The sequence below is a fragment of the Halictus rubicundus genome, chromosome 2, assembly GCF_050948215.1.
Source record: "Halictus rubicundus isolate RS-2024b chromosome 2, iyHalRubi1_principal, whole genome shotgun sequence".
In the NCBI taxonomy this organism is placed as follows: Eukaryota; Metazoa; Arthropoda; class Insecta; order Hymenoptera; family Halictidae; genus Halictus; species Halictus rubicundus.
Window position 1 is genome coordinate 6574953 of NC_135150.1, and position 22855 is coordinate 6597807.

General features: G+C 31.5%; 4 protein-coding genes across 5 annotated transcripts; 2 read left to right on the forward strand and 2 right to left on the reverse strand.

The window, feature by feature from the left end:
* The first annotated feature begins 731 nt into the window (after window positions 1–731).
* Window positions 732–5033, forward strand: Noc1 (Nucleolar complex protein 1). The gene is made up of 5 exons (XM_076804171.1): window positions 732–975; window positions 1064–2179; window positions 2255–2870; window positions 2962–3375; window positions 3457–5033. Exons 2-5 carry the CDS (start codon window positions 1067–1069, stop codon window positions 4002–4004), a joined length of 2691 nt encoding a protein of 896 aa, XP_076660286.1. The 5' UTR covers window positions 732–975; window positions 1064–1066; the 3' UTR covers window positions 4005–5033.
* On the reverse strand, window positions 4863–6747 carry LOC143363624 (chromobox protein homolog 1). The gene is made up of 4 exons (XM_076804189.1): window positions 6680–6747; window positions 6175–6272; window positions 5451–5679; window positions 4863–5366 (listed from the first exon to the last, which is right to left on the reverse strand). Exons 2-4 carry the CDS (start codon window positions 6268–6270, stop codon window positions 5140–5142), a joined length of 552 nt encoding a protein of 183 aa, XP_076660304.1. The 5' UTR covers window positions 6271–6272; window positions 6680–6747; the 3' UTR covers window positions 4863–5139.
* A 945-nt stretch (window positions 6748–7692) lies between these two features.
* Window positions 7693–10116, forward strand: Idh3g (Isocitrate dehydrogenase (NAD(+)) 3 non-catalytic subunit gamma). 2 transcript variants are annotated; one of them, XM_076804180.1, is made up of 3 exons: window positions 7693–7790; window positions 7910–8138; window positions 8314–10116. In XM_076804180.1, the coding sequence occupies exons 1-3, from the start codon at window positions 7693–7695 to the stop codon at window positions 9250–9252; spliced, it is 1266 nt and encodes a 421-aa protein (XP_076660295.1). In that variant the 3' UTR covers window positions 9253–10116. The 2 variants fall into 2 exon arrangements, with proteins under 2 accessions (XP_076660295.1, XP_076660300.1); XM_076804185.1 differs by having other exon boundaries at window positions 7703–7823.
* On the reverse strand, window positions 9754–16248 carry LOC143363609 (putative ATP-dependent RNA helicase DDX10). Its single transcript, XM_076804173.1, has 12 exons — window positions 16063–16248; window positions 15792–15983; window positions 13133–13405; window positions 12936–13057; window positions 12668–12869; window positions 12282–12444; window positions 11672–11855; window positions 11283–11459; window positions 10951–11180; window positions 10639–10868; window positions 10148–10545; window positions 9754–10044 (listed from the first exon to the last, which is right to left on the reverse strand). The coding sequence occupies exons 1-12, from the start codon at window positions 16156–16158 to the stop codon at window positions 9912–9914; spliced, it is 2400 nt and encodes a 799-aa protein (XP_076660288.1). The 5' UTR covers window positions 16159–16248; the 3' UTR covers window positions 9754–9911.
* Window positions 16249–22855: the final 6607 nt, after the last annotated feature.

Consider the following 22855-nt stretch of genomic DNA (forward strand, 5'->3'; position numbering starts at 1 on the left):
TTAACGAAAAATTAGTGTAAATGTGATCCGAATTATAACGCGTTTGGTATCATTTTAATCAGAATAATGCCACGAATACATTGGTGAAAGTCTCATAAAAAAATAATTAATAATAAAGAAGTTACATTTTTCATTTAAAGGCCTGCGCTCACGCGAGCTTTGATCTTTTCCGAACGCTTCGACTCGTCGCGTCTCTTTCTTCCTCATACGCTGTCCTTCTCTGTGTTCGAAACTTTTAATGCTTGTTACACAAGTAAATATCATCGGAATTATATCGCCGGTTCTCGAGTGGTGTGAGGTGTCCGGGTGACAATAGCTGGGAACGTCGGGAGTGTCATAAGTCGAATCTTCACTGTACGTCGCTTCTGGACAGGAGATCGAAGGACGCAGTCTCCTACGGCAACTGCTTACTCCTAGGATGCAGGACGTGAGGTAGCGGGAGAATAAATCCCACGGCTATTCCCGTCGATAGGTGAACGAGCGTTCACTGATATTTATTGTGTTTCACGGCGCGCACAGTGATTACTACACGATTCGCAAACTCGGTTCTACGACGATAGAGCTCCGCCATGTGTCTGCTCTCGTCGGCGTCGTTATACACTCTCCTCGTTCGCGCGGCGGCGCGCGCGACGGTTGGTAGCCGGTGCTACCAACTTCGTCGCCGGATAGCGGTTGGGGAATTGCCTGGGGACTTTGGGATTAAATCCCTATGTTCCCCACATGGTTTGTACCGATGTCGGTATTTCAGATCGTGCAACACAAAACGCCATGTGGTGATTGGTCTACCCCTATCCCTTGTCTGTGGTCATACATTTTTGTTATTTTGAAATAAGAAAACTATTTGACGTTCAGGAACATTTTTTGCTGTAAAAAGTTGTACTTAAAACCTTTTGGTATTTCACTTAATATATTATTTTATGCTGCCTTATAGAAACAAATTTTATAACTATCAATGTTATTGAGGTTAACCACGAGGTAAGAATTTTGCAACTTATCACGAAAAGTAGTATTGTATTTATATTACTTTCTAATAAATTTTTAAGCGAATATTTGTATTTTTAAGAAAATGAAAAAAGGAATCGATGATAAAGCCACTGGTGGTGGTGATTCAAAGTGGTATGAGGAATATTCAAAACAGGAAAGACCATGCAAACATTCTAAATCTGAAACAGAAGTTTCAAAATTAAAAGAGGAAGCTAAAAGATACTTAGATGCAGAAACATCTGTTTATCAATTGAAAGAATCAAAGTCTCGTGATTCGGAAACAGCATGGTTAAAAACAGCATTAGCACAAGGTACAACTTCAGATAAAATTGCAGCTGCTATTGTATTAGTTCAAGATAATCCAAAACATAATTTGGCTAGACTTACAATGCTTATAAATCAAGTGCGGATAGCAAAGCATAATCAATGTATCATGGTAATTAAATCATTAAGAGATCTCTTTTTATCTGATTTACTTCATCCGGAATTTAAGCTACTCAAGTTTGAAGAGCAAAACTTGGACGAAATTGATCAAAGCAATGATAAGGAAACAGTTGTAAAAACAGATGCATCAAAGAAAAAATTAATGACACATTGGTATTTCGAAGACCAGTTACGTGAACAGTATGAACGTTTTATTATGTCTTTAGCAAATATTGCTTCAGATACAGTGGATGCAAATCGTGAAGCAGCAATATCAGTGATGACAGATTTGCTGATTGGAAGTTCAGAGCAAGAACACAAGCTTCTGGAACTGATTGTAAACAAAATAGGAGATCCAAGTAGTAAAGTAGGATCTAAAGTTATATTTTGTTTAAATAAATTATTACATGAGCATCCAAATATGAAACTTGTTGTGTTGCGAGAAGTAGAAAAATTGTTGTTCAGAAAAAACATGGCACAACGTGCTCAATACTATGCAATTTGTTTGTTAACGCAATTCATTTTGAGCAAAGAAGATGAAAAGATTGCATCTACCCTTATTGAAGTGTATTTTGCATTTTTCAAAGCTTGTTTAAAAAAGGGGGAACCAGATAGTAGAATGATGGCAGCAATTTTAACTGGTGTAAATAGAGCTTATCCATTTGCAAAAATGGACTCAAACATTTTAAATAATCATATAGATTCTGTGTACAAAGTTGTACATATTGGATCATTCAGTGTTTCCCTGAATGCACTTAATTTATTACATCAGGTATGTAGCTGTACATTATACGAGGTACTTAATGTATGGGAATTTTTAAATCTGATTCTTATATTTCTTATGTAGGTCACAGGGAAAGATCAGGTTCAATCAGATAGATTTTATTCTACATTTTATAGAAAGTTACTAGACCCACAGATTGGAGTAGTAAATAAACGTGCATTGTTTCTTAATTTATTGTTTAGAGTTCTCCAAAAAGATAAGAAGATACCACGTTTATATGCATTTATTAGAAGAAGTTTGCAAATTGCATTATACTTTCCTGCAAATATGACGTGTGCAATTTTATATGTAATATCTAAAATTATTCATACACATAAAGAATTGAAAAATTTATTACTAAAGTCACAAACATATATTAAAATTGAAAACGAAGATGCTGAAACTAAAGATACTTTGTTCAGTACGGAAAATGTTGATGAACTCAACAAACCGATAAATTCAGAAGATTCTATTTTACTAACAAATATTGCAATTGGACGTGATGAAACTGAGGAAACAAAATTTGAGTTCAAAGTAGATGATGATGTAAAAGTTGAATCATCTAAAGAAAAAGAGTATGATCCTTTTTACCGCAATCCCCTTTATGCAGGAATAACTCAAGATTTAAGTACTGAATTAATAACGTTATCTAAACATTATCATCCGAGTGTCGCATTATTTGCGAGTACAATCATCGAAGGTATTTTATTCATGTATATTAGTAACATAAACAATCTAGCTCAGCATTGAATATACATTGGTAGTAAATGAAATGTATTATTTTTATACAGGAAAATTAATTGATTATTCTGGTGATCCGTTAGAAGACTTATCCTTAATGCGTTTTTTGGATCGTTATGTTTTTAAAAATCCAAAGAAATTAGAAGATAAAAAGGTACAAAGGAGAAATGATCCTTTGGCTCAACGTGCGGGATATACACCAAAAGGTATCCGATGTATACCAGTAGATAGCATCACGTATCTTAACGAAAGAGAAGAACGGATACCAGTTGACGAATTATTCTTATATCGGTATTTAAACAAGAAGAAGGAAGTGAAAGCCGAGTCTAAAGCAGACGATGATGATACAGAAAGTATTAACAGTGAAGAATTTGACGATATGTTGGGAAGGTTAACAGACGGTAAAGACTTCGAAGATCTAGACATTGCAGCTGACATTCAAACCAGGAAAAAGAAGAAAAAAGGTTTGTCACATAATTCTTTTTCTTCTTCAATATAGAAATTCTTTCTATTTCAGCTTTACAACTTTTAAGTATTTTTTGTAGATACTGAAGAAGATGATGAAGATTCAGAGGACGATGAGGAAATCGATGATTCTAATGACATAAATGATTCAGAGCCAGATTTAGATGAAAATGAAGGCACAGACAATCAATTACAAGATTTAAATGATATAGATTTAGATGAAGATGATGATATGAGTGATATAGATTTTGATGATAATATGAGCGATATAGATTTTGATGATAATATGAGTGATAATGAAGATATATTTGATAATAAAATTTCGCAAAGTATCAAAAATAAACAGACAAAGAAAAATCAAGGACAAATTAAAAGAAGTAAAAAGTCAAAAGGAATAGATAGTAATATATTTGTATCTGCAGAGAAGTTTGCAGAAATGCTTGAAGAGCACAGTAAACAAAAGGGTAAACATGGTGGCACAGATACGTTTAATACAACAGACGGCGCAAATGCTAAACAAATAGATTGGGAAACAAAACGACATGAAAAACTTAAAGGTTTTTTCAATAAACACAAACGAAAAGGTTCTAAAACTTTCAAGAAAAATGTAAAAAGGATTAGGCATTAATCGTACAGTAAAAAAATTTTTGTAAATTTTTAATGCCCTTTCTTTCTAGATGATTGTGTATGCATAAGAAATTAATACGTTTTATACATTATAAAAAAAACTGAGTTTAATTATAATTTCACATAAAGTAATAAGGCATATATGTATGTACTTATGATTACTTACATACTAAAAGATTTGTCTGCATCTTTTCAAGTACTTAAGAAACGAATATTACACATTACATTAAGTTACCAATACTGTATCATGCTAGAAAAATTAAAAAAAGATCTTAACCGTCGCTAACTTTAATACTTTTCAATTTGTAATAAACGCATGAATCTCGTGCAGAGATTGAAAGGGTCTTGGATAAGAAATTGTTCTTGTTTTGTCATAATATAAATTTTCTCTTACATAAAAACTGGTGCTTGTACAGTTATACTTATCGCTAAAAACATTTTTACACTTTTAAGGAAATATGATAACTGGTTCCATTCAAATGTCTGTACGTATTATACATTGTCATATTATATTTAAATAATGTCATGAAGTTCTCAATTTCATCATAAATATAGAGTAATTCTTGTAACGTTGCGATTTTAAAAAAAGAGTATAATATACTAATGACATTATTATATTGAAAATATCTCTGTATGTTTGCTAATAGCTGTTTTACGCAAAATTTCATGTTTCACTCATATTGAATAATAAATATTAGGCACTCCATTTAAAGAAATGAAGGTGACCTTCCTATTGCGGTAAAAAAGCAAAATAACAATATTTCTTTACGGTTAATAATTTAAAGAGTTATTTGAAGTCGTCACGTGTTACAAGGATCACTATGTATACAAATTATCATTAAATTGGAACTAATAAACATTAGAATTATTAGAAATATATTTAATAGAACTGCAGGTGCTTATTGTAAGAAAGTACATAGTAAGAATAACTATTATTTTCTAATAGTGACACATGTATGTAATATGACTTGTCTATTGTTCAAATATAAGTTGGTATTAATTGTAAAATACATTGAAGTCCACATTGTTATTACTGTGCAATAAACTTTTGAACTTTCATTTTGTACACGCTAGTTGGTGTGTTATATGCGACAGATTCTAATGCGTGTTGTGCATGTATACCAAAAGGCTGGACGCTACTCTGGATCAGCTTTTGTTGAATTCTCTTCATCGTGAGTAGGACTGTGCCATGTTAATCGCTCTTCGTAGAACTTGATCACAATTTGTGGACATTTCTCATTAGCAATTCTAGCAGGGACTAAGTCTGCGTCATCCGTTCCTTTCCACTTCATTAAAAACATAAGCTCCCCACTTGAATCTGTTGCACCAATAATTCTTTCTGGTTCTAAGTTTCTGTCAAAACCTAAATCAAGTAAAATATATTAGTTAAGTACAAATTAAACACATTAATTATGCTTTTAAACAAGCTAATATAAGTAACAAGAACCTTCAGGTTTTTTCTCTTCTGTCATTCTTTTTTTGGTGTTTGTCGGAATAGGTGTGCTTTTTCGTTTCTTTTGTTCTTTGTCTTCATGACGTTTACCAATGGCAGCGGCTTCTTTCTTCTTCCGTTGTTCTTCAAATTGTGCAATTAAGTCTGGACAGTCCAAATTTTCCTCTGGTTCCCAAGTATTGTCCTCATTGGAATATCCTTTCCACTTCAGAAAGTATTCAACCTGAATTCAATAAATTAATTAATGTTCCATAGAAATGTCATAAAGCCTTTAACACGTTGACTGCTGTCGTGGTCATCAGTGACCAGCGCTGAAAAACGATTGTCATAAAATAAGTGAAACAGAATATCAATGGATTTGTTCTGAAATTAATTAAACTACAGTGTAATGTGCAAACTTCATAATCAAGTAACTAGTAATAATTATTAGTAGACTACGGATCTTTATGCAAAATAAAAATTTCTTTTTTTTTAAAAGTATTTTAATAAATTGAAACTAGCATATCAATGCTCTCGAACTCTTTCTTTTTACTGTTTTATATTTCGCCAGGTCATTTTTGCCATAAATGCATAAAATCTGCAGTCTAGTTAATAGTAATCGATTAGTAATACAAATGAAATAGACATGATTTGCGCGAAACATATAAAGTTCCCGCGATAGCCAACGTGTTAATTATAAGTTACAATAAAATTAAACAATAATATACAAATAATTTACCTTTCCCTTCACCACTCTTCTATCCAAAACTTTTTCAACACTGAACTCTTCTCCACCCTCAGTCTCGGCAGCAGACGAATCTTTACTTTTGCTCATAACTGTTAATAGTAGTAAAACTAAATGTTACAACTGAATAATAAACAAAACTATCAAATTGTATAACTTTAAAAAACTGGCAAAAATAATACGGGAAACCTATTGATAGAAATGTCCCATTCAATTTAATAATGGACTTATATAAATTACGTGTAGAAATTATGAATTATTTCTACAGATAATAACAATATATTTAACGATTGTACGTAAATAGTGTTTCTAAGATGTAAAGAGAACTGAAATGATCACAGCGCAAAATGGCGGTATGGCTGCCGGGAAACAGTCGTACACTTTATTCATTGAACTTATAAAGTAAGTCGATAAAAAGTAATATGAATTTATACCGTTTTCTTTTATGATTACTTTAGTTATTATCTTATCATACCTAATTTATAGTTACGATACGTACTTAGAAGAGTAAAACACCAAGCAAGCACATACGCAGGAACGACACGGCGGGCTTTCTTTTGCTTTAGCGTCTTATGTGGTCGTATGACTGCGTTGCCGCGAAAAATTGCAGGCTGACCACCTGCAGAAATTTGGCTGACTATGTTTCCTATTTTTTACCCTTAAATATTATTTGTTTTAAACATAAGTTAAACTATACGTTTTCTTACTTGAAAAATTAACATATCTTTTATAAACTTTACAATTATTTTAAAAATACAATAAAAGTATAATATAAATACATAAGTAGTAATGTTTTTGTTTTTAAAACTGTTTTCAACCAATCATTTTAAAAGAATTGTACGTTAAATTTTAGCAACAGCATGATTTGCTCTTTCCCATGAAACAATAAAAGGAAGATTTACGATAATTCATTTAATTGCATAAAGTAAATATTGAATATCGTCTAAAACTAATTTTTGGAATTATAACATTCAAAATATATATTAATGCAGTTTTTCCATTAAACATGACATTTTTAAAATTTGATTTATACATTATTCAGTTAATATAAACTATATATAATGTTCGTATTGAAAATATTGTTGTTATACAGTGTGTCCCAAAAATGTTGTATTTCCTTCTAAGGACTGATTGCTGAAATCATTTAAAGTAACTTTTTCCTCTGCGAAAATGTTCATGAAAAACACGGATCAGTCAGGTGATACGTCTCGCTGAGCGTGGCGTTGAATTGGCTGAGCCGGAATTAGATCGCTATAACCGTGCTCCGATTGGTCCGTGTTTTTCATTAATAACTCCTTAACAAAGCTGCGGATATATATATATGTAATATTATATTAGAAATATTAAATCCATTGTTGTTTACTAAAATCTAAAATACTGAAACAAGAGGTTGTGTTTTATAATAAAAGAGAAAAATTCTAAATTGTTGCATTATTAAAACAAAAATCAATCTCGCAAAAAAAGAAAAATTTGAATTCAATTTTTATGTCAACTGATTTCAACATTATCCAGATGGCGCTATTATTTAAAGTTTCGACGTTAATTTGCCGTTCTACAAAAACCACAGTTCAAACGGCGCTGAAAATTCAGAGTTGGCAAGGACTTTCAAGGTATTGTTAAAATAGAATTTGCAAAGTAATAGAGTATGTATTTAAAAATCAATTAATCTTCTTATACTATTAAATATTGTAAAATTGCAGTTTAATTATGATCTATGCGTAATTTACAGACAAATATTCGTAATGGCTGCTCGATCCGTTGTTAAATATTTACGTCCGCAAAATGTTGTATCTCAAATTTACCGATGTGCTACCATGTCTGCATTCGAAATTCAACACAAAACTCCAAGTATTAAAAAAGTAATGCCTATACCAAAGGCGCATTATGGTGGACGTCACGCAGTTACTCTTCTCGCTGGTGCAGGTATTGGACCAGAGTTAATGACCTATGTTAAAGAGGTATGAATAAACAACGTTCAATTTTCAGCTCAAAAAAAGACCTTTCTATGCTGTATTATTCTGCCGTGTGAAATATTCTTTTGAATTATAGTAATATGTCTGGATGAAGGAGAAGGATAAAGTTTTCATAATCTATATAAATGTCTTACATAATTTTTTTGTGTACTTTTTATAGGTCTTCTGTTATGCTGGTGTACCAGTAGATTTTGAAGATGTAGATATTGATCCGAATGCAGATGACAATGTTGATCTACATTATGCTATTACATCAATTCGTAGAAATGGTGTAGCATTAAAAGGAAATATTGAAACTAAAAGTACAGAAGCCGGAGTACTTTCTAGAAATGTAGCTCTTCGAAATGAATTGGATCTTTATGTGAACGTTTTGCATTGTGTATCCTATCCAGGAGTAAATTCACGTCATAAAAACATTGATATTGTCATTGTCAGACAAAATACAGAAGGAGAATATGCCATGTTAGAACATGAAAGTGTATCCGGTGTTGTAGAAAGCATGAAAGTCATTACACGCTCTAATTCTGAACGTGTTGCTAGATATGCGTTTGAATATGCTAAACGACATGGAAGGAAGAAAGTCACTACAGTTCATAAGGCAAATATAATGAAACTCTCTGATGGATTATTCTTAGAAACTTCAAAGAAAGTTGCTAAAGATTATCCAGAGATTACTCACAATGATATGATCATTGATAACACCTGTATGCAGCTGGTCTCCAATCCACATCAGTTTGATATTGTGTTAACAACTAATTTATATGGAGCAATTGTATCGAATGTAGTATGTGGTCTACTTGGTGGAGCTGGATTATTAGCTGGTAAAAACTATGGTGACCACTATACTATATTTGAACCAGGTACTCGTAATACTGGTACTAGTATTGCTGGGAAAAATATAGCCAATCCCATTGCAATGTTGAATGCTGCAGTTGATATGTTACGTCATCTTGGACATAAAGATCATGCTACGGTAATTCAGAGTGCAATCAATAAAACTATTAATCAAGGTATTCAAACTCGTGATCTTGGTGGACAAGCTACAAGCAGGGAAGTTGTTGATGCTATTATGAAACACATTAAAGTAGCATCCAATTAAGACTGACAAAATACGTTTTGTTGGATATTAAAATTTGTAGAAAAATACCTGCGTACTATTAAATTTTGCTTGTTAGCAAGAATATTCCATCGATTGTTAAAGTATTACATTGTCATTTTGATTGACAGAAGTCATTATACTCATTAATCTAAAGTCACATAAGTTGCACAGACGTATACATAATAAGTTTTAAGTAAATTAACAAAATTCGAATCGTATTAAATATAAATATTTTATCTAATGTGACTATAATGAATTATTAAGATATAAACTTTGTAAAATATTCAGTGTAAGTATTAGTATTAACATATATAGTTGTTCAAACACTGTAATTATCCTTGTAGGATACATTCGACATGTAAACGATTTTTTATAGATGCATCTTATTAAATAATATTGTCTTGTTATTGAGTAACATTGATATACACACAAATTAGATCTGAGTTAATGATCAAATATGAAATTGTTTCCATTAAAGATGTGGCGATAAAGATGAATTCGTTTCTGTTGATAAATTCTTTAATCAGATTGAATTTGTTTACATGATCGTAAATCTAGATAAAAATCAATAATGACATTGACAATGTTGTATCATAACACCTAGAAAAAGAAGATTAAAGACTTATTCAACAAATTTGAAAAATTTGACACATTCTTATTTAATTTTGCAAGAGTTGTAATGCTAGTTCCTCGTCCGCTTTTAAGTGTGTGTTCTCTATGCCAAGTACTGTTTTTTGTTTTTTCTTGATTTTTTTGTATTCCTTCTGTGTTAAAAGTTTCCTTTTAGGAGGCCTGTAAACAATAAAAATATAAATGCCAAAGATCAGCATAGTATTACGAATAAAACAGGTATATTTTTATAGATATGTTTAGTACTAATTATTGCAATACGTACCTATGTATTTTGCTTTCCTCTTCATCTTCCTCAGAGTTAGTATTTTCGGATTCTTCTTTGTCACTTTCATCCTGTTTACCATAGATTTTATCCGGATCCGGTAACCATGATAAATCCGGTCCACTTTGTTCACTTTCACTAGTATTATCGTTGTCATTATTTTCCACATCTTCTTCATCACTATCGTCATCCCTGTTTTCTTTCTTGTTACTAGTTTTTAATTTTCGTTTTTCTTCTTTGTGTTTCTCCTTAATTTTTTGTCTAAACCGCTGCTTATCAAATTTATCTTCTTCGCGCAATATCTGTTTAGCTATTTCTATGTTAATACCCGATTCTGTTTCATTTTCATATTGCCTTGCTATTTCTGAAATTTTAACCCTAGCAGGATCCAGTACTTCCTAAAAATTGAAAAATTTCGCAATTACATTTAATTATACATATATACAACTGTCATGTAAGTACAAGTTTTATTTAAGAAAAATCTATAGAACCTCTCCATCTTCGTCGAAAGTAGTTTTCTTATTTGGTACTATTTTTTTTCTAAGAATTTTTTTAGCAACTGCAGCCTTTGTAACAACTTTCTTTTTATTTGAATCTAAAATCTCATCGTTAGTGGGAATTCCAGGTATATCATCAATGTCTATATTTTTTCTCTTCAAAGTCAATATATCATCATCATCATCATCATCATCATCATCGTCATCGTCATTGTCACTGTCGCCTATATCAAAACACAGTATAATCAAATATTACGTTACAGAATATAGAAATAATTTTATAATTACTAGCATTCGTTTCCATACCAAATGTAAATTTGGTTGCTTTCGTTTTATGATTTTTAATACTTTCGTCGTCTTCTTCCTCAGATCCTTCATCACCAGTAGATTTCGATTTATTTTCTTTATGTTTATAATTATCCGGTTCATGATTTGTAACTGGTTCTTTGTCTTCGAAGTTTTTATTAGACGACTGTCGTTTTTTATCCATTCTTTGCAAAAACCGTATCCTTGGAGGTATAGCTAACCCTAAAGATCTAATAAAAAATAAATTTAAGATCTAATTATAGATTGCAACATAAATTTATTTTTAAAATTAATTACGCAAATTGATTTAATAATTTACGTGTTTTTCTTACCTCGCATAAGCATCAGTATTTAATGCATGAACATTAAAAACTTCTTTATCTTTCATTAAGAAAACTGATTTCACATATGATACAAATGCTCTTTGAGCACTTTCCTTTAATGATACATCCCTCGCTAATAATGCTTCTATTTTACGTTGGGGATTTTGTAATTTGTTTGGATTTATCCTAAATAAAAGAATGTTAATACCATTTACTATTCAATTAACACGTTCCGTGCCAAGCCGCTTTTACTTGACTTGTCCTTCATGCCATTTGATGTTTGGGCATTAAATAATGCTGGCGATGTAATAATGATGCTGGTGATGTGGTAATGTACTATCGGTGGTACACGTGGCACGGAACATGTTAACATTTCCTTTTTATTATTTTTAACTTACTGGATCATGGATATTGGAATTTTGCGCTCCTTTAATTTAGCAACCATGTTTTCTTCAGAAGCCAATAGAACTAATAAAGATTCTCCACCGCTTTGAAACCTAGCAGTTCTACCAGCACGGTGTATATATGCATTTTCATCTTCAGGACAGTCCATTTGTACAACCCAATTTACGTCAGGAAAATCTAGAATGGAGTAGAATAGAATACTTTATCCCGGCTTTGCGGGGACTTCGTTACAATTTTAATACTTTAAAATCATAATAAAATAAAAGTACAATAAAAATGTATCAACAAAAAATATAAACAAACAGTAAAATAAACAAAAATCTAGAATGGACTATGTTACAAATAATGTCCAGAATAAAAAATAGTTAAATATTTAATGTCCAGACTTTTACTTCTTTCTTTGCAACTTCGACCAATAGTAATTTTTTATTTTTTTTTTGTTAGATTACGTAGTAAACTAATCCTTCTAATATCTCAAAAAATACTCAAGTTGTTAGGTCCAATTTAAAAAAGTTATTTGTTTGTAGAGGGTGTTTATTTAATTTTGTTTCCGATTGTATATTCGAACTGGACAATTTCGTTGTAGATACAGTCCTTACATACCTAATCCACGAGCTGCAATGTCAGTGGCAAATAAAACTGCAAATTGTTTTTTACAGAATGTTTCATAGATTTCCATTCTTCTGAGCTGATGTAAGGTACCATAAAGAGCTAACAAACTTATGCCAGGTCTCAACCTGCAGAATACTTCATACACATATTTTACCTAAATAGAAATAACGTTAGTATCTTTGTTATCTGTAGAGTTATGCAACAACCAGATGGTCAGGACGAGTCGAGATGAGTGCGGTTCTTGAAAATTTCAGGATTCCCAAGCACATTTGGGCTCTCGAATAAAATTCTTGATCCAACCCGACCCAACACTTTCGGGTTCTTACATGCCTCTAGTGATTTGATATTACAAATTATTACGTTGAATGTTATTGTACCTGTTTACAACTAGAGAAGAATACAATAATTTTTTGCTTCAAATGATTTCGTAAAAATGACCATATCATTGACAGTTTATCTTCTAAGGCACATATAACATAACTTTGTTGAAGAGTTTCAGGTGTAGTATGAGCAGCATGCTCATGTACAGATATATACATAGGATCTTTCAAACTCAATCTGGCTAAATCTCTGACAGACCTAATAAAAGTAATAAGAATAGTTATTGCAAATAGAAAAATACTATTAAAATATTAATAAACTTACTTCGTTTGAGTTGCAGAAAATAGGAGAGTTTGTCTTTTTGGAGGTAAATTTTCTATAATAGAATTCATAGTTTGTTCAAAACCCATATCTAAACAACGGTCAGCCTCATCTAATACCAATACCTATAATGTAAAAAGTGAACGAGTATATAACAATATTTGATACAATGAACTATGTACACTTTTGTATAATTATACCTGCATATTTACGCAATCAAATAATGGATTTTCATCCATATGTTGCAATAAACGTCCGGGTGTACAAATGATAATGTTACACTGATCCAAACGTTTCTTTTCAAAGTTCAAATCTTTTCCACCAATAATAAGACCAGCAGAAATATCATGGTGTATACCAACTCTACGTAATGTTTCATATATTTGATAAGCAAGTTCTCTGGTTGGTGTAATGACAAGTGCACCAAGTCCATCCAATCTGGTCCATTGTTTGCAATATAAAATTTCTAAAACCTTCAACAATTACAAAATTATAATTTCATTCTACACTACTTTTTTTATATTTTTAACCCATTTATCGCGTAATCTTTGATTCTTTATTTATTAAAAAACTAACCAAAAAGATGTTTTTATAAATGCTGTTTAATTTCTGTTCTGAAATTATAGATTTTGGCTAAAATGTGACAATTGAGTGACAATTGATATGACAAAACTATTTTTGTGGATATGAGAAGCATGCATTATTGATGAAGTAAATAATTAGTTATTAATCTTGCAAGTAGTACTTTAAACAGAGAAAAGTGTGCACTATTCTTGCAAATGAGCTACACATGCTAATGCATGATGTACTGCAACATCATTTTTATCAATTGCACATTGAAACAAGAAAATATATAGCAGAATGCAAAAAACTGTTGATTTGATTGGGCCTTTGGTACCATTTACACTATATAAAAATATTTTTTGCATCATTACAATTTAAAAGGATATACAGATGGCCTTACTTAAAAGAGAATGTAGTGACAATATACCGGGTGGTTCACGAGAAACAGGCCACCTAAATAGCTCCTTTAGGCTTAGAAATAAAAGAAAATGTTAGAGAAAAGTTGTGCTGTTAAAGGAGGCAAATATGATGATATAAAAAAATATTCCAATAGCAGTCGTTTTCAAGGTTTTTTTGAAGGTCATCGATGGTTTTTAAATAGCACCATATATTTTTAACTTCACAGTGTTGTAGCTGATGTCAAGACGAGTTCAATGATGTAGTACACTATGACCTTTAACTGACCTTGAACTATAAAATTTATGATAAAGCAATGATAACTTCAAAATGTGCAATAATTTTATTTGAATTAAATTAAATGTTCGAAATTATGACCTTGAGCAGTAACACAAGCATCTAAACTTTTTACAAGGCAATTAATTGTACTTTCAATTGTTTCTGTTGGAATTGATTTACAAGATCTAATTATTCTTTTTTGCATGTTCTCTGGTGTAGTCGGTTGATCAATATACACATCGTTTTTGAGTGTTTCCCACAAAAAGAAATGAAGAGGAGTTAGATCGGGTGAACGAGCTGGCCATGTTATGTGTCCATTACGTCCTATCCAGCGATTATTGTTCAGAAATTCTCTTACGGTACGTGAAGAATTAGCGGGACAGCCATCGTGTTGGTGTCACATTACCCCATAAATTTCTAAAGGCATGTCTTCTAAAAATATGGGCAATGTTTCTTCCAAAAACGTAAAGTATCTTGTTGTGTTTAATGTGCCGGGAATAAAAAAGGAATCAATTAATTTATTCTTCAAAACTCGCAGCAAACGTTGATAGTCCAGGGTCGTTCTTTATCTGCTTGTCGTAACCATTGTGGATTCACATTACTCCAGTAATGCATATTTCTTAAATTAACTTGACCATGATTTGTGAAGGAAGCCTCGCCAATAAATAATATGTTAATAAACAATCGGCTATCGTCATTTCTAATTTGCCACAAACCCAACTCACAAAAATTTACGCGATTTTCAAAAATTTAATTCAAATAAAATTATTGCACATTTTGAAGTTATCATTGCTTTATCATAAATTTTATAGTTCAAGGTCAGTTAAAGGTCATAGTGTACTACATCATTGAACTCGTCTTAACATCAGCTATAACACTGTGAAGTTAAAAATATATGGTAGTATTTAAAAATCATCAATGACCCTGAAAAGACCTTGAAAACGACTACAATCGGAACATTTTTTTATATCACCATATTTGCCCCCTTTAACAGTACAACTTTTCTCTTTAACGTTTTCTTCTATCTCTAAGCCTAACGGAGCTATTTAGGTGGCCTGTTTCTCGTGAACCACCGGGTATATATATTGTCACTACATTTTGTATTACTAAATTTTATATATAGTAGGTACTCGCTCGTTGTATGGAAATGGGACTGGAATTTTAGGCAAGATCTAACATTTTTGCAATGAACAAGGTATCCTATTAATCACACAAGATTTCCCACTCATAACTTTCCTACTATTAGATAAAAGCCACGATCAACGTGTACATACAACAATATAAAGAAATAGCTGCAACACCTCCTTTAAGTTACATTTCTCATCTTGTATGAACAAAATGCAACGAACAAGATTCGCATAAAGAATGGGCATTTGATCAGGTGTGCAATGAGCGAAAACCTACTATATTAAAATATATTTAAATGTTTTCTTGTTCTTAACAATGTAATTTTTAGGAGTGCTGCAGTTATAATTTGTAAATTGTTTTCATTAGTCACAGTAGTTGTCACATGAATATCTTGTAGCAAAATGCTACAAGAGCACACAACAATGCTACAAGGGCTTTGAATTAAAGCATGTTGCAGTCAAAGGATTATATATGTTTAATCAAATTTCTTACTGGGATGAGGAATGCTAAAGTTTTTCCACTACCAGTTTTCGCAGCTCCTAGAATATCATTGCCACGCAATGCCAATCCAATACTTTGCTTTTGTATATCTGTCATTTCAATGTAATTATTCTCTGCCAAACCTTTTAAGGTTTTTGGTGATAGAGGGAGGTCTTTAAATTTTGTTATTTTCGTTTCGTCAATCTATAAAAATATAACGATTAGTAAAAGTAAGTTGTATAGTACATATTTAGAAAATATGTATAAAAATATTAGTGCTTACGTCATTATACTTGGATTGTAATTCTGTGATTACTTTTATTTCAGAAACAGGCTTCTTCTTCGTATTATAAACTTTAACTTTCTTTTTGTTAGACATTGTCACGATTTACACACAAAAATTCTACGGGTTATGTTGACAATTGTTCATGAAACCACATGGCAAATGGCGACACTGGCGACACAGTATGATATTTTTTGTACTTCAAAACATTTAAACTGTTGGTAATAAAGAGTAAAAAATTAAAAGAATATTCAAAAGAATCAATAATGATACAACAATACAACATTCTCAAATAAATAAATTTTTATTATTTTAATGACCTTATATTTTTAAAACTATACAACTTTAATCACGGTCGGTTGTTGATCATTAAGACGACGCACAGTGCGGACAAGTCGGCACATCTCACTACATTTTTATTTGACGATGCACGAAAATTTCCTTTGGCAGAACTCTTTATTAGCAGGAAATGCATATTATTATTCATTTAAAAATCATTTAACAATTTTTTTTATGCATAAAAATAATTTTTTTTCAACTTATTAATTTTATTGTTAAATATAATTTTTTGTGACTAATTACCATTGCATATGCATTAGTAACCAAATTTAGATTTTTGTAAAACAATTTGGCCATGGAGGCACTCTCTAAAGTGCCAAAAATCGAAAAATGTTATATTAAATGTAAATGAGTGTGCAATAATAATTCTGTGTAATGGAAAGTTCTTACCAAGGAATATGCATTCTTTATACATTTAATAAAGTAGATTTATTTTTTGTACAAATTTTCAACGGTGGTTTTATTTGTTAATTGCATATAAAACTTCAAATTAACATAAAACAAAAACGGCAAAACATGTCCTGAGATTTATGCATATTCGGATACATTACTTACTATAGTTTAAGAATTTCATAGTTTTGTCTGCCACTTTTTGCGACTCTCAATTTTATAAACTTTTTAAGAAGTGTCCATACCTTTCCTTTAGGATCTATCGTGGAAAATTTGTTATTTTCTTTTTAAATGTATTAGTTATATTGTTAAATTTCATGTTCTGTGAATAATTAAGAATAAGTATACATTTGTAAACAAATTTGGTTGTAAAAAATTTTGCCATTTGTTCGCCACAGTTACAGTGGGGAATTTACTGGGAAAGTTCAATATTCGTTTATATCACGATATGAAATACATTTCTTTTGCAAAAAATGCGTATTAAGATGGAAATTGTTAATAATAATCATATAATAACCATTTTTATGCATAATACAATTTTGCAATAATTATATATCAATCATTTTTATGTATTTTTAATTTGTTTTAAATATATGTTTTATAACTATTGAAAAAGTAATAAGAATGTAAGGATAGATCGATATGTACAAGATCACGAGAGTCAATGATTTTGAGTCGCAATCAAAGTATTGAGAATGACTCGGATAGCGAAGCAGCAGCAGCATGCTCGGATAGCATTTTGTTGAGTTTATTCATTTTATTCACTAGTATTATAATTTGTTTAAGTTTATTATTGTTAATTTTACATATGGTTCATTTATTATTAATTTTGTTCTAAACTTGTTAGTTTTTAAAAATAAATTTGTTAATTTTTAATAATACATTTTTTTTTCTAAAAATTTTTTTTGTTAAAATTATAAACTATATTGGTAAATATAATTTTCTGTAAAAAATTTCCTCTATATATGCATTAATAACCGAACTACGAGAAGTGCCGAAAACAAGCGATATTTGTCCGCACTATGCGACGTTTCGAACGTCTTCCGAACGGCTTCTGAACGTCTCCTGAACGGCTTCTGAATATCTCCTGAACGTCTTGTGTTACAAAACGGTACGTCTTTAAAACGTCTTTAGGCCGTCTCTTACATGTCTTAAAATCAAATGTACATACGAAATGAGTCATGCGAAAAGGGAGTGGGAGGGAAAATATAAAAACTAAAAATACAAATATATAACACATATTTTTTTATAACACAACTTACGAGAGAAACGAGTTTAAAATAAAGCAATAAATAGAGAGACCAAATGTGGAAATGATATGATAAGTGAATGGAGGAAATATGTTTCTCATCTTCTGATTAAAGAAATACATTTCTTTATTACTATTTATTATAAAATGAAAATGAAAATTAAACATTAAAATTAAACATTAAAATTAAACATGTAACGTAAGGATTGCGATGGAAGTTTTGGAATGACTGGAATCTGAATATCGGGGGACACAGGATATATTTTCCAAAATATATTTACAAACGTTGGGAGTTTGGTTCGATATACAAAATAGAGTTTTGCAAGAGACAAAGTGAGCAACGAATTATTTAAAAAAAAAGATTATTTATCTACATATTAGGCGATTCCACCATCAGGCGTTCGGTATATTTCAACCGTACTCTCCGTCTGGGATGGAGGCGCCTTGACGTTATCTCGTTCCTCGTCGCGTTACAAACATTAAAATTAAACATTAAAATTCAAATTAAACATTAAAAATTCAAATTTTTTACTAATCCATTTGTTGCGGTCGGCCGCCCTCTTAACACGTTAACTGCCACGTCAGTCACATATGACTGACAGTGATTTTTGACTGGGTTTAGATTTTTATTATGTGATATCCAGATAAACCGAATTTTATTGCAATCTTTCGAAGTCAAAAGGGTTAAGACAACGTCCCTATAATACATTTTAAATTTTTAGTTTTGGTTTCATTAATTAAATTACTTTGATTTTGTAAGAATCTCTGGGGTTGATGTTTGGCACTTAACGTGTTAAGCTACATTTGTATCGACGCCTCGGCGTCCTTGCGGCTTCCAGGCACTTTAGCCTCTTTTGCTGCACCTTGAATAAGAATTTCTTTGTTCATTCATTTTTCTACGAATAATCATTATAATAATGATACTAATATAAGGGGGATAATCACATACAACGAGTTTCGCAGTTTGGTAGTGATTGAAGGGTTTCTTCCCCTTTCTCTCCAACCAGCTGTAAGACAGCGCCAAATTGGCGCTCAGCATCGACAATGCCCTCTTGACAAAATTGTAGGAGGTTTCGCCTTCTATTTTGTGTACTTCCGCAACCTAAAATAAAAAGTTGTTAATATTACATTCTGTTAATTAAATGAAAATGAAAGATCAATTTTAGTTATTTTAAGTTAAGCGAAAATCTCTTAGTACTTATATAATATTTCTGTATTTTATGTTTTATTGTCATTTTAAAAATAAAATGATGAAATAAAAACTTACGTAACTTTAACCTGCAGCAACACTTTGAGTAACAACAAGAAAAACTGTAGCCTTAAAAAAATTAACGAAGATTAAGAAAAGTTATAGCAATGAAACAAATAAAGCAGAAGGGCATAAGCAAAAAGACTAACGGTAACAAATAATAGCAATGAAAATACTTACTTGTCTAAATAATATGTAAATAAGGACGTGCAATAACAATGTAGAATAACGCTGTACAAAGTTCTCAATTCACAACACTCGACGACTCACAACACTAAGGGCTAGATCAGACACAGCGATAAAATAAAAATAAAGAACAAATAAAACGATCACACTTTTTTTGCATTTCCCTGCAAGTTTGACCTTGAATGACCTTGAATCATAGGTCATTGAACTCATCTTAAAACGCACTATTTGATGGTGGATAAAAAAACATATCATTCCACTTAAAAAAAAATTGATCTTCACCTCATCTTGAAGTGTCCACCGGGAAAAATAAAAGTCCCACCACATGATGCCCCCCTCGGTACTGAACAACTTTCATCTGAAATATTTTGCGTATAATAAATATTTTTAGAGATATTCGTCTATAACGCTTTATAATTTCCACTCTGTATACTTATATAGACGATTATATATTAAAAATTTATTTTTTCTTAAAGATTTTTAAAATTTATATATATATATACAGGGTGAGTCACCAAGCGTTAGCACCTCAAATATCTTTGTTGTTTCTAAAGATACGTAAAATATGGTAAGGACAAAGTTGAATGGTACAATAGGGCTGACACGATGCAAAAAGAAAATTTTATTTTTATGTCATTTTTTTGGAGATATCAAGGTCACCTTGACTTTTTTAAATGGAACCACCCTTTTTTCAACACCTACAATGATAGTCCCTTTCATTAGGAATTCAGTGACTATAATTAGTCCAAGGTCATTCAAGGTCAAGGACAGAAAAAACGTATAAAACTAAAATATGGAAGCAGAATACCTGTATTTTATAAATGTTCGAAATGATGGCCGTCTGCGTCGATACATTGTTGTAAACGAGCTCTGAAGGAATGTTGAACTCTGATAAGTGTGTCCGACGTGATATTCGTACATGCTGTGATGATACGCTGACGCATATCTTCAACTGTTGTTGGAGCATCCGTGTACACGGTCTCTTTTGGCAGACCCCATAAAAAGAAATCCAGTGGATTTAAATCAGGCGAACGTGCTGGCCATGAAACTGTTCCGCCTCGTCCAATCCATCGGTTTGGATATCGAGAATCCAACGTTTCTCTTGCTACTCGTGCATAATGAGCAGGACAACCGTCATATTGGTACCACATATCGTAGCGATTTTGTAAAGGGACATCTTCTAACAAAATTGGCAGATCTTTTTGCAAAAATTGAGCGTATTTCTGTCCCGTCATCATTCCGTTAACGAAATATGGTCCAATTACTTTGTCGTTCAAAATACCACACCACACGTTTACGCTCCATTGTCTTTGATGATCAATTTCTCGCAGCCAGTGCAGATTATCCACAGACCAATAATGGGCGTTCCGTAGATTAATTGAGCCATGATTAGTAAATGTTGCTTCGTCCGTAAACAAGACATTAGAAAAAAAAATGAATGATTTTGAAGCAATCCCCATTGACAAAAGTTAATTCTATTTTGAAAATCATTCCCGTGCAATTCTTGATGGAGCGATATGTGGAACGGATGAAATTTATGTCGGGCCAGAATTCGTATTACGCTACTTTGACTTATGCCTGCTTCCCGGGCAATTTTTCTCGTACTCACGTGAGGATTGACAGCTATAGCTGCTAAAATATTAATTTCATTGTCTTCATTAGTCGTGGGATTCTTCCGTTTGTACTGTGTTGCATGTACACTTCCAGTACTTCGAAACAACCTGTACGTATTAGTGAAAGTATGTCTAGAAGGAGTGTTTCGCTCGGGGTACCTTTCTTCATAAAGTAGTCGGGCCTGCACTGCATTTTTTCTACATTCACAGTAAATCGTGATCATATCACACTTTTCAGTCATCGAATATAACATAGCGGAATCGCGTTTGGAAACATACTGATAGTAAATAAGAATGCTGAATAACATTGAAGGACCTTAGTATGTTTACTTTAACTACGACCATAGTATGTTTACTATTTCCTACAAGTCTCAACCGTGATAAACGTATTCTGCTTCCATATTTTAGTTTTATACGTTTTTTCTGTCCTTGACCTTGAATGATTTTGGACTAATTATAGTCACTGAATTCCTAATGAAAGGGACTATCATTGTAGGTGTTTAAAAAAGGGTGGTTCCATTTAAAAAAGTCAAGGTGACCTTGATATCTCCAAAAAAATGACATAAAAACAAAATTTTTTTTTGCATCGTGTCAGCCCCATTGTACCATTCAACTTTGTCCTTACCATATTTTACGTATCTTTAGAAACAACAAAGATATTTGAGGTGCTAACGCTTGGTGACTCACCCTGTATATATATATATATATATATGAATATATACATATTCAGCACATTTTTAGCACAAATATAATTTATTCGAGTCTATATACCTCGCGTTCGCAGAAGAAAAGTTCTTTATAAGGAACATCAACTCGGGAAGTAACTAATTAAAACCTTCATAGTTAAACGATGATCGCATTCGCTCGCGGAACAATTAATAAATCCAAATCTATCGCGTTATAGTCTATTCGTCTCACTTCCTTCTATCTATCGTTTCTCCGCAATCCTCTTGAATAGATATAACTTAAGTTTTTAAACAATATATGTACAACAGAAAATCATTTACTTTGCTGTACATGCTTATCAGAAACATTATTTGAACAACTGTTCCCTTTTAAATTACAGCTGTAATTGTATGTTTTGAACAAGTTACATAATTTAAAGAACTTACTTACTTTTCATTATTAGAAGAACATAGACTTCATTGAGTAACTCGTTTCGAATTTCTAGCAAGCGAGAAATCAATCTATCACGTGGGCTGTTACAGAGGCACAACTTGATTCCATAATCATGAAACAAGTATTTATTATAAAAATGTATAGTTGATTTTATTAATTTAATTATTACAGTTTTCTCGTCTTTTCTCCAAAATTATTGTTCTTAGATGATCACAATTAAGCAGAAAACAACGATTTCTGCCTAATAACCCAGAAATTTTTCTCTAACAATGACGTCCGTCCTTTAAAATATAATGGCATTTACTTCGATTTAATTTCATTTTTTCCTTGCAGAATATTGTACAAATAAAAAATCTGACAAATTTATTATTATCTATAATATTGCATGCTTACTATTAACGCTATCAATCTAAATTCTCTACTCGTACCGTTCAGTTTGCCTACCTATCGTCTTATAGTTTTCTTGGTTAATTTGAAATATTTTCAGTAGAATCCTGATTTTATGTATATATGACAAAAATGAGCATGTGCAATTTAAAACAGTGAAAAAGATTAGAAGACTTTAAGCGTATTAATATATTATTTTCACCAGAGTCAAATTTTTATTGAAAAATATAGATTTATATTTAGCTGCTCTGTATTGCGATT

Bases quoted from the DNA above. Each gene is read 5' to 3' on its own strand.
- Noc1 (XM_076804171.1), top strand. From the start codon at position 1,067: ATGAAAAAAGGAATCGATGATAAAGCCACTGGTGGTGGTGATTCAAAG. The intron at 2,180-2,254 runs GTATGTAGCTGT...TTTCTTATGTAG, and splicing joins CACTTAATTTATTACATCAG to GTCACAGGGAAAGATCAGGT. The intron at 3,376-3,456 runs GTTTGTCACATA...TATTTTTTGTAG, and splicing joins CAGGAAAAAGAAGAAAAAAG to ATACTGAAGAAGATGATGAA.
- LOC143363624 (XM_076804189.1), bottom strand. From the start codon at position 6,270: ATGAGCAAAAGTAAAGATTCGTCTGCTGCCGAGACTGAGGGTGGAGAA. The intron at 5,680-6,174 runs GTAAATTATTTG...TATTGAATTCAG, and splicing joins GAAGAGTGGTGAAGGGAAAG to GTTGAATACTTTCTGAAGTG. The intron at 5,367-5,450 runs GTTCTTGTTACT...TACTTGATTTAG, and splicing joins AGAAGAGAAAAAACCTGAAG to GTTTTGACAGAAACTTAGAA.
- Idh3g (XM_076804180.1), top strand. From the start codon at position 7,693: ATGGCGCTATTATTTAAAGTTTCGACGTTAATTTGCCGTTCTACAAAA. The intron at 7,791-7,909 runs GTATTGTTAAAA...CGTAATTTACAG, and splicing joins AGTTGGCAAGGACTTTCAAG to ACAAATATTCGTAATGGCTG. The intron at 8,139-8,313 runs GTATGAATAAAC...TACTTTTTATAG, and splicing joins TAATGACCTATGTTAAAGAG to GTCTTCTGTTATGCTGGTGT.
- LOC143363609 (XM_076804173.1), bottom strand. From the start codon at position 16,158: ATGTCTAACAAAAAGAAAGTTAAAGTTTATAATACGAAGAAGAAGCCT. The intron at 13,406-15,791 runs GTAAGAAATTTG...TAATTGTTGAAG, and splicing joins CTTTAGCATTCCTCATCCCA to GTTTTAGAAATTTTATATTG. The intron at 13,058-13,132 runs GTATAATTATAC...TTTACATTATAG, and splicing joins TTGATTGCGTAAATATGCAG to GTATTGGTATTAGATGAGGC.